At 34.3% G+C, this 12,686-nt stretch overlaps 2 protein-coding genes across 2 annotated transcripts in view; one reads left to right on the top strand and one right to left on the bottom strand.

Annotated features, from left to right (window-relative positions):
* The window catches only part of LOC106715270 (WD repeat-containing protein 7), a 62,774-nt gene that overhangs the window by 38,004 nt on the left and 12,084 nt on the right, over positions 1-12,686 (top strand). The gene's annotated exons all lie outside the window — the stretch shown is intronic.
* On the bottom strand, positions 2,187-3,197 carry LOC106715273 (cuticle protein 63). Its single transcript, XM_014508521.2, has 2 exons — positions 3,100-3,197; positions 2,187-2,973 (listed from the first exon to the last, which is right to left on the bottom strand). The coding sequence occupies exons 1-2, from the start codon at positions 3,109-3,111 to the stop codon at positions 2,305-2,307; spliced, it is 681 nt and encodes a 226-aa protein (XP_014364007.1). The 5' UTR covers positions 3,112-3,197; the 3' UTR covers positions 2,187-2,304.

The raw sequence follows: 12,686 nt of genomic DNA, 5'->3' as shown, positions 1-12,686 counted from the left end.
GCTTTAATTATATATTTTTCCATCCCACTATATATTTTCTAAGAATTAAATATGATAATGAAATATAAACTTAAAAAATCAAATAATGAATACTTGACTATTTGTAAATAAGCTTTTTACAAAAACAAAAAATATTTATTTCTATTTAAAATTGGGTTAAATTTGGGAAATGCAATAACACCAAACTAACCTCAAATCAAAACAATACTTTTCGAATGAACTTTCTGTGACTAACTTCGTTCATTCAACCAGTATCGGCTCGGCTATGTTCAATTTAAACATGGCCGACACGAAATGTCAAACATTTTACGCGCGCTTTATTTGAAATTTAACATTCGCATTCGCATTCGCGAATATTGAAGATGAATATTCGCATTCGCATTCGCGAATGTGAAAAATCCAACATTCGTTACATCACTACTATATATGTAACGTATTCTCGATCATAAGTATTTTAATTTTAAAGTTGCAAAATTATAATCAAATACACTGTTTTATAAGGTTCCGAGTTGAATATCGTTTTTTAATGTGGAAATGTGAAGTAGGGTTAGGTTCGCACACGAGTTTTTGAGTTTTGAACACGAAATGCTAACAATACGAAATGGATAAATTTTTGAAAACGTTTTTCAGTTCTTTCAATATTCATAAACTGTTATCAATGTTTACTCATTGCAGCGTTAAGAATACGAAATAATACTGCAGAGCTTTTGCAGTTTTATTTTCACAGGCGTTTCTTAATTAATCTCCCTTAGTATAAGTGTAGGTTTGTATAGATCACGCTAGATATATGGATATCCAAAAGTTACTCTCTTATTAGTAAATTATGGTACTCTGGAAAGTCAAAATATTTCTGCTACTGTATTTCACAATGTCACGACTTTAGTTGAAAAATAAATTCCAAGTAGCTTATCGAGGAATTACTTGGAGATTATGAAAGATGCTCTTAATGTATCCAATATGTTGTCTCTATATCATTGAAGATATTTATTAAATTTCTTTTCGCTCAATAAGATCTTGCCGTAATTCAATTTGGCTAGCATTTTAAATTCTCGGAAAATTAAATCTTGTTTTAACGTAAAGATATCAAAGCTAGCTTTTGTATAATTTTTAAATCTACTTTATAAGAAACAAAATATGTCACAAAAATACTTATAAATGTTAATGTTTACAGAATGATTTACGTTATTAATTAATTTTTTGAGTTATATATATTTAGTATAATTATAATTAAACTAGTTAAGATCTCAGTACGAGGTCTGGTTTAATTAATTTTTAAAAAGTTCTCTCAGCCGGGTTAGTACACCGTTAATTTATGATTATTACTTTGTCGGTTGCTTTGACACATGACTTATGACATTTAACTGTATTCCTTTGTTTCAAGGAATGTTAAGTTCCTTTCGCTCTGATTTAAAGCCACACAGCCCACAACACACTTTCAGTTTTGTAACCGTACCAGCTATGCCCGCGACTCCGTCCGCATGGAATTTAAAAACACTTAATTAGTAGTTATATAATCTAAAATGTATTCCACCAGACTACGTTCTTCATCTATGCCAAATTTCAGCGACATTCATTCAGCCGTTTTGATGATACCTTCTAACAAACATCGATACATCTAACCATTCGCATTTATAATATGTGTGTAGGCAATATTTTCACTGTCAGTGATGCGGGTTTATATCTGATTAATAAATTTTTTATTATCCCACGCAAATTACCTACTTCTTTGTCATAGTCTTTGTAAACGACATGTATTTATGTTTACTTTTCTTTGCTGTCAACCATCTATATGAGATATATAATGTTTATTAAAACTCGAAGCCTTTTTTTCATTGTCGCTCCAATTCCTTGAACTCATTTTTTGTACGACAAATATACTCTTGTTCAAGGTTATGTTGATATTGTAGTTCCGCTTTTGAAGCGTGATTTTTTAATTACATTTAATAGTTGAAACTTAGTCTTTTTCGTTTTTATTTTATTTGTCCGATTTTAATCTACTATATTCTTTAGAAAACCGGTGAAAAAATATAGTCATTATAGATTAAAATATGTAATTATTGATCTTATCGTGTTTTTATGTACACTCGAATGAGCTCGTAATTGAGTACGCAAATACTGGCTCCATTTTGTTTTTATTAAAGTTTGATGTCTTCATTAATTATAGTGCAAATTGAATGAAAAACATGTTAATTTACTATTTCATTTATTCACTCATCCTCGCCTATTTTGCCTGTACATTTTTTACATTTAAATTACATTCCAAACATCTGAGTATTAGATTTGGTATCTAAAAGCTATCACAGTTTACCATCCATGCGCGAGTCCGTGTCCGTAGGCACCATGAGCGGCATAGGCGACGGGCGCGTGCAGGTATGGTGCGGGGTGGGTCTGGGAAAGGGACTGGGTGGCCACAGACCGGCTGCCGGCGATGGCGTGACCCGCAACCAAACCGGGAGCGGCGTAGGCGGCAGGCGCCGCGGCGTACGCGGCCGGGGCGATGGCGGCGTGACCGTAAGCGGCGTGACCGATCAACGCAGGCGCGGCAGCGTACGCGGCCACGGGGGCAACGTGACCGGCAAGCTGCTTAGCCAGCACGGGAGCGACACCGGCGGCGGCACCGTCCAACTGAGCCTGGGCTGTCTTGACAGCGTCTACGGCTTGCCATGAGTGATCTTCGGCGGCGTTGGCGGCCTGACCGTGGATCTCGGAGGCCTGGTCGTGCAGTTCGCGGGCGGCGTCGACGGCGGCGCGGGCGTGGTCGGAAGCCTCAACGTGCGCGTCAATGGCGGCGCCCTGGATGTCTCCGGGAGAGATGGTGGGCAGAGCAGGGGCGGCGTGGGCTACGGCTAGGGGAGCGGCGTGCGCTACGGCATAGGGGTTGGCAAGACCCACTAAGCCATGAGCGTAGGGTGCGGCCAGCAGGGCGCCAGAGGGCGCGGCTGCGGCGCAGGCGAGGACGGCGGCGGCGACAATCTGAAAAGAAAAAATCCCTTTCAATATCGTACACCGAATTCCATCAATCCAGTATTTACATCACGTCACTAATGTTAGGGCACAACACTATTCACGTAACACAATTTTAGAGGCGGTTCAACTAACCAGAACTCTCATCTTGCACTTCTGTGGTAGACTGCTCGAAGGCTACTGATTGCTCTCATTTCGTTGCCGCCGGTTTTTATAGTCGTACCGCGCGTGGTGTGAAACGGAACGCGCGAAAAAAGTAAGTGGTCGCTCTCAAGGGCGGAAAGGGTGCAGGAAGCTTGATTATTTTGACTTATAGATACGTGGTCGAATTTTGATGCAGCCTCGGCCTTTATATTTGTGGTCATTACCAATAATTTACCGATCACAGAAAATTAAACTCATGGCTTTTTTCGTCAGTTTTTCTGAATATGTGAAATAACTAATACTATTTACTGTGGTAGGTTGCGAGGAGCTCGAGCGTGAGAAAAACGTGTAGATTTAATGGTATGAAGCTGTACGGTATAATTTTCCTGTGTAAATAATATATTTACATTTAATTAAATGCATCACATACAACTGAAGCTAATGTAATACACAATTAAAATAATATTTATGTGGGTTACGAGATTTATTTGATTACATAAGCACTGCCTCAACATTATAATAGTATTTCTGTCATTAGTCTCTACGAATGGGGAAAATAAAACTTAACGGTGGGAAACTCTTTGCCGTCATTTTATCTAACTTAAAGAGCCCTTACGGGATCATGAGTATTACGTGTATTATATCCAACGAAAATTCAATTTTGTTTTTCTGTTTGTCTGTCCGAAATTTTTTTGCGGTAATACCTTATGCTATATTTATTTATTCTGTGCTGACGAAGTTGCGGGCAACTGCCAATATAAGATGTAATATTATTTTAATACTATTATAATAGACGACTTCACTATACAATTGTTAATTTAATTCTTCTTTTATGGGCACATAAATTTCCTGAATTTTCTAAAAAGAAAATTTCAAATCTAGTTTCTAATACAGTCGTATTTTTACACGTGTTCTATTACTTTAGGTTTAGTATCCGATTCCTTGATAGGATAGGATACATTAAAAAGCTTATTGCTTTTACTAAAGTCTTTTAGTTTCCATTGCCGATGTGACTAATGTTATATACATTGTTTCAACTGATTTATTGTACAAATTCTGACATCGTTTACGTGGTAACATCTCGATGTGACATTAGTGTCCATAATGTATTGAATTCTGTTGCAATGTTTTCTATCACATAGGAAGTAAAGTAAAGGATGTTATACTCTATGTTATTAGAAATAAATATCAATATCGAATGTTTGATATTGTAACGAACATTAGGTCAGCAATAAGTATTTACAATTCAGCTGCGACTTGACCAGAATAACTTGGCACATTGCAAACCATAGTCCATTTAGTTGTCTATAATTCACATACCAACATTAAATGGTTTACGATTAACAATATCTCATATTTAGTTAAGAATATCCATTCTAATATAATGTTTTTTTATTATTAAGAAGTCCCCATTGTTTTACTTTCTTTTATAACTAAAAATAGATGAGTGCGGTGCAGTAGACCTAATTTTTATCCTCTTTCCATTCCCATCTTTTCCTTTAAGTAAGGAATAGACTTATTGGTAGGGGAAAATTCTCTTTTTGTGCGTTTTAAGGTAGGCAACGCATCTGCAAATGCGGATATCTATGAGCAGTGGTCACTTATTTATTTTGGCGAATTTAAGCGACCACTTGCTCTTTTGCCACCTTACACTATAAAATTTAAAAAAAAAGTAAAATGTAGTAATTTAACACATTTTTTTTTGAGAGTTTATATAAGTATAGTACGAGTAATATTGTACCTCAAATCTTTGGCCTTCACTATAGCTTCCAGTGTGTAGTTTAATAGTCACTTAGGGAGGACATCATTGTATATATAGTATTAGACTTAAGTAATTTTCATCATTAAACGATCTAGAATATGGTAGTATATTTCATCAGGAATACAATTATACAAATTGACTACATGTAGGAAAATTATTTTGCCCTATTTATATCTACTAAGATAATATAATCATTATTTTAGTCGCTTGTTCCATATACAAGTTTTAATTTAATGGTTTAACATAAACCTTGCCTATGCAACTTTCACCGCCACACCCTGCCGTTGTTGGCGATTTTAGTGCAATTTGCAATACGTTTGCAAACTTGTGATCGGTTCAAATAGCCAAATTAGGTCAATATAGCAAGAAATTTAAAACGACAAATTTCTGGAATATTTTAGCACATCTTAAATTAAACAAGGATGTAATCGCCTTGATAAATTAAGACAAGATATGACGTTCCTGAGCACTGACAGAATTACAACGTTATTTTACAAGAAGAAATTTAGAGGAGATTAACATAGCAGATGTGAAAAGTAAATAAAGCTTGTCTTAAGTAACATATCCCTTGATCTCAAAACATTTGATATGTGACGTCACATCGCATCATTAGGCTACAGTATTAGCCTAGCTAACATCTTGCAATATATCATTAAAAGCACCCGGTTTTCGCCATCGTGCGAAACGTCTGCGAAGTGTTAATACGTGTATTTTCGCACGTAATTTGGTAACATTTATTGTCAATTACTGGATAGAACAATGTACTATAACTATGCTTATAAATGCGCTTTGTTGGAATACACAAGGTTGTAACTGTTTGGAGAATGCGGTTTTTTACGTTTTTAATTATTCGACTTTTTTTTACATTGTTTAGGTGTTGCGTTTTGTATTTTTGTTTGATTGTGAAGTTTATAGATTCTATCCATTGGTAATATAGTATAGTATAGCTTATTTACAGTTTCTATTTTAATCTCTAAAAAATGTCTATCTGTAATGACATTTTAAATCTATATTTATCAATCTAATCTAATAGGTCAATATTAAATGGTCTAATATAGATTATAGGCGGTCTTAGTAACCTTTATCGTCCGGCTATACTTAGCCACTTATTAGCCGCATAACGTAATAGAACTAAAATGTTAAAACGCAATTATAGGATTGTTGTAGTGGTCGTTTTGTACCACGAGGTTACAATGGTATTGGACATGAGTGGGGAAGGATTTATTACGCAAGTTGCTAACTAGAGCAGGTTTGCGCAAACGCGGACGAATTTTTCTTTGTTACATATTTAAAATATTTTTTAAGAAGTTGAGTGAAAAGAACAGTCGTCTGTTTTAATATTACTTCATCCATGTTATTCTCTTTGTTTTACAAAGAATTAAAAGTAAGAAATCTTAAAAAAATAGATTCCTTTAAATTTATGGAAACTGTTAGAATTCTTTGTATTTTGTTTTTTTTATATAATTAGGAAAATGAACTTGAAAAATCAATGAGAAATCAGTTTAATTTGTTGTTAGAATACATTAACGAAGGCATTTTAATTTAAATAGTTTTTGCGTAAACTATGGTCAGCAGAAACCTTTTCCAATCAGAGCGTGTAATAAGATTTACTTCGATATTAGTAAACAGGAAGTGTTAAATGACATAAAGTATAACTTCATGTACGCAAACTATTTTGTTTCCATTTGTGAAATCATTTGCTACTTAGAAAGGTATTACAAGATTCAAACTTAATGAATGTTCGTGGTTAGTTGAGAGCTTTTGTCTGTAGGTGGTACCCTGCATCCCTTTACATTTTGCCGATGCCTAAAATTGTATTTTGTGCACCGTCTCCAGCTAAACAGCATTCAAAAAGTTTGCACTATTATACGTAGAATTACACGGCGAGTTCGTCTATACGGCAATATTTTAAAATTAATATTACTGATTATATTCTTACAGTGTGAAATCGCGTATGGTCATTTAGGTCAGTTGAAGGTGTCATGGTGAATTTTAATGTTCTACGCATTGATTGTGGCCCAGTTTGCGATACGAGTAGTTTACCAAGCCACCCTAAATATTGCAAAATTATGTATCGAAAGGTATCACTGTTCTAATAATAAGCAAATTTTACTTATATTTGGAAACATTGATATATGTTCAAGGTCTGTTTAATCTGGATTTTTTAAAGCGTAAACACCTATTTAAACATATAGTTATCTTTATTGTTTTAAGAATACGAGTGAGATGACAAGACGTTTCTTAATTCTAGGAGCACAACTCGTAAATCCGGTAAATTTTACATTTTTCATACTGTTCCATTTCAGTGTAAAGGCCTTACTGATCTATTTATATACTTCACGCTCTAAAGACTTTGATTTAACTCTATTTTAGAGGTTAATCACCCTAAAGTGATCTAACCTATAGAAGCGTTTCCATTACCGAAACATCTGCACAAAACATTTTAGTCTATTTTTTTTAAGTAACACTTTGATGCAGGTCATACCTAACTCAATTTCTTAATGTAATCTTTGACATGTAGATAAATAGTTAAGATTTTTTGGACTTGTTCTAAATTTTCTTTTCCAACTCATTATTTAATATATAAAATTTTGGTGTCACAGTTTTCGTCACCGTACTCCTCCGAAACGGCTTGACCGATTCTCATGAAATTTTGTGAGCATATTCAGTAGGTCTGAGAATCGGCCAACATCTATTTTTCATTTTTTTTTTAACTGCGCGCGGACGGATTCGCGGTCGACAGCTAGTGTTTCTATAAATTGGATATATTTATAGTTTAGGAGCTCGCAGAATGTAAACATACAAACATTGATTTTCATTTATACAGAGTACAGTTATTCGATTCATCAATAGCCGGCCTTACGTGTAAGACATATCGTATTACGTGTGAGGAAAGATCATAGCTATTGTCTATAGTGAGGTATGTAGATGTAGAGTAGATCGTAGGCAGTCGCGTCACGCCCTGCCATTCACTCGCCTGTGTCCGGTACTACATAGATGTAAGCTATAGCTGTTTTGCCTTCAATAAATAGTATGGTTACTTAATCAATCTCTTGGTCTATATACTACCAGTCTAGATCTACGACTTATAAAATATTAAACCATTTCTATTGTAAGAAAATTACATCTCCTAATATATAAAATTCTCGTGTCACAGTTTTCGTTCCCGTACTCCTCCGAAACGGCTTGACCGATTCTCTTGAAATTTTGTGAGCATATTCAGTGGGTCTGAGAATCGGCCAACATCTATTTTTCATAACCCCCCCCCCCCATTTTTTAACTGCGCGCTGACGGAGTCGCGGGCGACAGCTAGTGATTTATAAAATTGTTCAATCAAAGCATTCTAAATTAATTAAGATTCAAAGTTTAATGTCGATTAAGTTGTGAGATATTATGTAAATAAATATACATATATATAGATAATATAAGATAGAATAAAATTTCAGAGAGTCGAAAAAGAAAACAAAAAAGTATTTGAAACCTTTAATTACTTACGATAAAAGTTATTCCAGTGTTGAATTAAAAATGATATTATTTCAAAGGGAAATCCGTGTTAATAAATTGTAATAACCAGGAATTGACACATTATCTCGCTTCCGCTTGTAACAAAGCCCTTACCTTTCACCCTGCATTCCTGACCACGGTCGCCGGACCTGATATAATTCAATATAACGACCTCGGCGGGGACACAGAATTACCAACATAATAATAAACGAATTAATAAAACTACTAGATAAAATAACCTCTATTTCTATAGTAATAAAGTATACGCCTAGAATGAGTATGTCTTTTGTTTTAGTTTCGAATGTAATTACGTGGTGATATAGACTTGGATTTATATAAAAAAGAAGTTCGCGTATGATTGTTGTTAATTCGACGTGAAAGGAGACAAGAGACGGGTGATTTGTTATTGAATTGTTTCGTAATAATTTATTAGCAATTAGTTTAAAGTAAAAATCGATGTAGGTTTGGAAACTTTTTTATTTAGACGCTATTAATTATTGCAGGACTATCCGTTGGTTTCTGAGACCAAAATCTTTGTATAAAACATATTGTATGTTATTATCTTTGACATAACAGAGATAACATGTTTTAAACGATGTTTTTGGTCTTATAAACCCACGGTGTGTAGGTTAAATTTTAAAATGGAATAACTCTCTTGGATATCGTATTTAAAGGGTTTTAAGGGTCAGTTTTTCTAAAACTTCATATAAAATTCATACAAACTTCGTATAAAATTTATTGGCTCAATTTTTTAAGGCCAGCCGCCTGTCTATCGCTAACCTAATTAGGATTTTAATAAATTAAATACAATTAGTGTAAAGTTTGGAATAATTTCTTTTACTTTTGAATGGTTTCATAAATGTAAAATACTAAATCTTTGGTCTATTGTTACTAAGTAACTCAATGAACCCGGAATAAAGAACAGTACGATATATTCTCGTTTGGTAACCTTTTTAAAATTTATTGTCGGTAACGAATGCCGGTAGATATTTAAAAGAATTCATATGCACTTGCACGCATTCTTTGCAACATTTGATGTGACTTTTGCTGTGATAAGCCATCTCCCACCTTTTAAGAAGAAAGCGACCTAAATTATATGAAGATATGGTTCACTTTACAATGATGAAATTCAATCATCCTGCACTCTGCTGAGTTTACTTAGTGCGTGATTAAGAAATAAATTAAACTAATAAGAGGAAATAGTTAAATTAGTTTTTGATATCTCTCATTTGTATCTTAACGAATTCCTGATGTTTTTAATTTTTATTGTTTTGCTTATTGTATTAACATAGTACTCATATTATTTACTAAATTCTCAAATAATATCTAAATTCATTCAATTCACTAACATATTATGTTGCTCATATAGCTAGTCAGCCCTAACTTGGGGTAGGCTCCGAGCCCCTCGGTGGGGACGGTATAGTGAGCTGATGATGGATAGCTTGTATCAATCAAATAATCCTAGATGAAAACTTTTTTAATTCGAAAAAATCTTTGGAGTTAATAACCTTTTCAAATTCCCATTTCGAACACCTAAACGCCATGTAACTCATATAACAATACTGTCATCCGTTTAAAATATAAAAGGTTTTTAATAGTTGATAAAAAAGAAGTTGATAAAGAAGAACACGCTCCATAAAATTTTTATATCATTCATAATAGAAACCAGTTTTTCTCTCATTCTGAAAAAAAAGTTTTTTTGAGTTACCGCAGTCTTCATCTAGAAGTGCGATAACTAAGTACTTACTACTTAACTTACAATTGCTTTTGAATATATTGTAACCACCCAGTTAATTTAAACTTATTAGTAATTGTGTAAAACTACGCAGTTATCGTGCTTAAAGTTTACTCGCAATATTATGTACATTAAAGTGACCGCTAGACCGGCAACATTGGTATTAATAAATTAAATTATCGACTGCATACCACATTGCTAAATTGTTCAATAGAGGAAATTACAAAGTTCGATTATTTTGTATTTTACACAATCTAATATATGAAATTCTCGTGTCACGGGGTTCGAACTTGAACTCCTCCGAAACGGCTTGACCGATTCTCATGAAATTTTGTGAGCATATTCAGTAGGTCTGAGAATCGGCCAACATCAATTTTTCATAAACCCCCCCCCCCCCCATTTAGTTTTTTTTTAACTGCGCGCGGACGGAGTCGCGGGCGACAGCTAGTAGAAATATAATATATTCCTCGAGTTACTTTTCATAAAAACACAAGCGGATACAGCAGACACTGATTTGAATGATCATTGCCATCTTTCGGTTTGATTACTGTTTCGGCAGAATAAAGGGTAATATCATAAGCTTTAACTTATAAAGCTATCGAAATCTGATCAAAAAATATTTAAGTATTACGTACAGATAAAATCTATGCAACCACGTACAGTTTCAGTATGACGATGTCTTAATGTATTCTTACGTGACCATATAGGATACGCCTACATGACTGTTATATGCATACATGGTGTACATTTTTTAAGAAATATTATTGTATCTAAAAACTTCTTTTGTATGGAACTTTTAAGGTCCAGTCGAATTCAAATGTTTTACTTTTTTTAACGGTCTTCCTTAGTTTAGATTTACTATGATAATATAACCAGTGTCTCCCTTAGTGGTCTCGACGACTCTGTACGGAACATAGATTAGTAAATAATGATCAGGGCATACCAGCATTTTTAAACAAGTACAGTAACATATAAAAAGTTATAAAAATTGACCACGATTGCCCAACCCGGCGGCCCCGTCGGCTAGATCCTCGTGCGTTGATTATCTTGGATAGCAAAGGTTATCTCTGTCAATGTCGAAATTAAAGATTCGATGCGATATAATCGACGCCGCTGATTGTTGGGAACTGGAAGCTCTGTGAAAATAGTATTAGCTGCTACACAATCATGTTATTGTTATGTCTATTTCGTATAGCAATATAGAGTTGGATCACTAAGAGCATCGGTGGCTTAGAGGTAAAGCACTTAACTTTTAATCTGCAGGTCCTGGGTTCGAATCTCATCATGTGCCAATGTGTTTTCGATTTACATATGTACATTTGTCCGATGTTCTTACGGTGAAGGAAAACATCGTGATGCAACCTGCACGTATCTGCGAAGAAATTAATATGTGTGAAGTCAACCAACCCGCACTGGGCCAGCACGGTTGACTATGGCTTAGTCACCGCTAACTTAGGGTAGGTTCCGAGCTCCTAAGTGGAGACGTATAATGAGCTGATGATGATGATAGATGAATTCTAAATTATACTTTAATGAAGAAAAATTGTAAATATTTAAGACATTAAAACGTTTTACTGATGACTTTGATGACCAACATTGATCTTGGAGTTCAATCGTAGGAAAACCATAATAAAAGCAAATTGTGAACTCTGTTTTTGTTCAAGTATTCTGCAGAGGAAAATAAAGTGAGCTTTTGCAAAGAACAAAGAGTATCCCTATCGTACTGACAACCAAATTGAAAACTTCAACGTATTTAAAGTTATATGAAGTTGTGTATTTACATATACTTACATTAAAGTGTCAATATGGTGTCATCATATGACCCAACGCAATGTAGCTCATCAAAACCTGATTATCTTGTTGCGATTGAGACTAAATTGCACGAAAATTACATCTACAGCGGATGTCGTTTGTGCGTGCATCGTATGTATATCTTTATAGCGAATACGGTAAAATATTCTTTGTACAATTTTCGTGATGTTTTTTATGTGCAAAGCAATGCATTTTTTTAAGCGTTTGAATAATCGTAGATTTCATAAAAATTAAGTTGTATTAAAATTGCATGAATAAGGGAAAAGTAAACGAAGCTGAACATTATAATTATTAGTTACTAAGTGCCGCCCGCGACTCCGTCCTCGTGGTATAAAACAACTGAATAAGTTCAGACTATGTTCTACATCTGTGCCAAATTTCATCAAGATCAGATACGCTGTTCCAGAGATACCTTCTAACAAATATCCATCTATTCATCTAAACTTTCGCATTTATAATATTAAAGTAAGATTTAAACAGTAGCTTAGTGAAGATTTCTCATACTAAATCTACATTAAGCGGTCTCTTAGTGACTTACTGACAAATAAGTGAATGTAAGTTTGCGCATACGGATATGTTCTTAAAAATAAAACTATGCAACAATGCGGAGTGAATTTGTTTAAGGCCAACGCCTATCGAAGTACTAAATAGTTACACGCGCTATTATCTCAATTGAAAATCAAATTAAATACCCGCAAGCTGGCTCTTAGACTACGAGGCCGTATGTCAATAAAAAAACAAACAACCAAAATAAACTTATGAATG

Source organism: Papilio machaon, chromosome 19 (genome assembly GCF_912999745.1).
Source record: "Papilio machaon chromosome 19, ilPapMach1.1, whole genome shotgun sequence".
Taxonomy (NCBI): Eukaryota; Metazoa; Arthropoda; class Insecta; order Lepidoptera; family Papilionidae; genus Papilio; species Papilio machaon.
The sequence above is the reverse complement of the archived record's forward strand: the minus strand, read 5'-3'. Positions and strand labels throughout refer to the sequence as shown.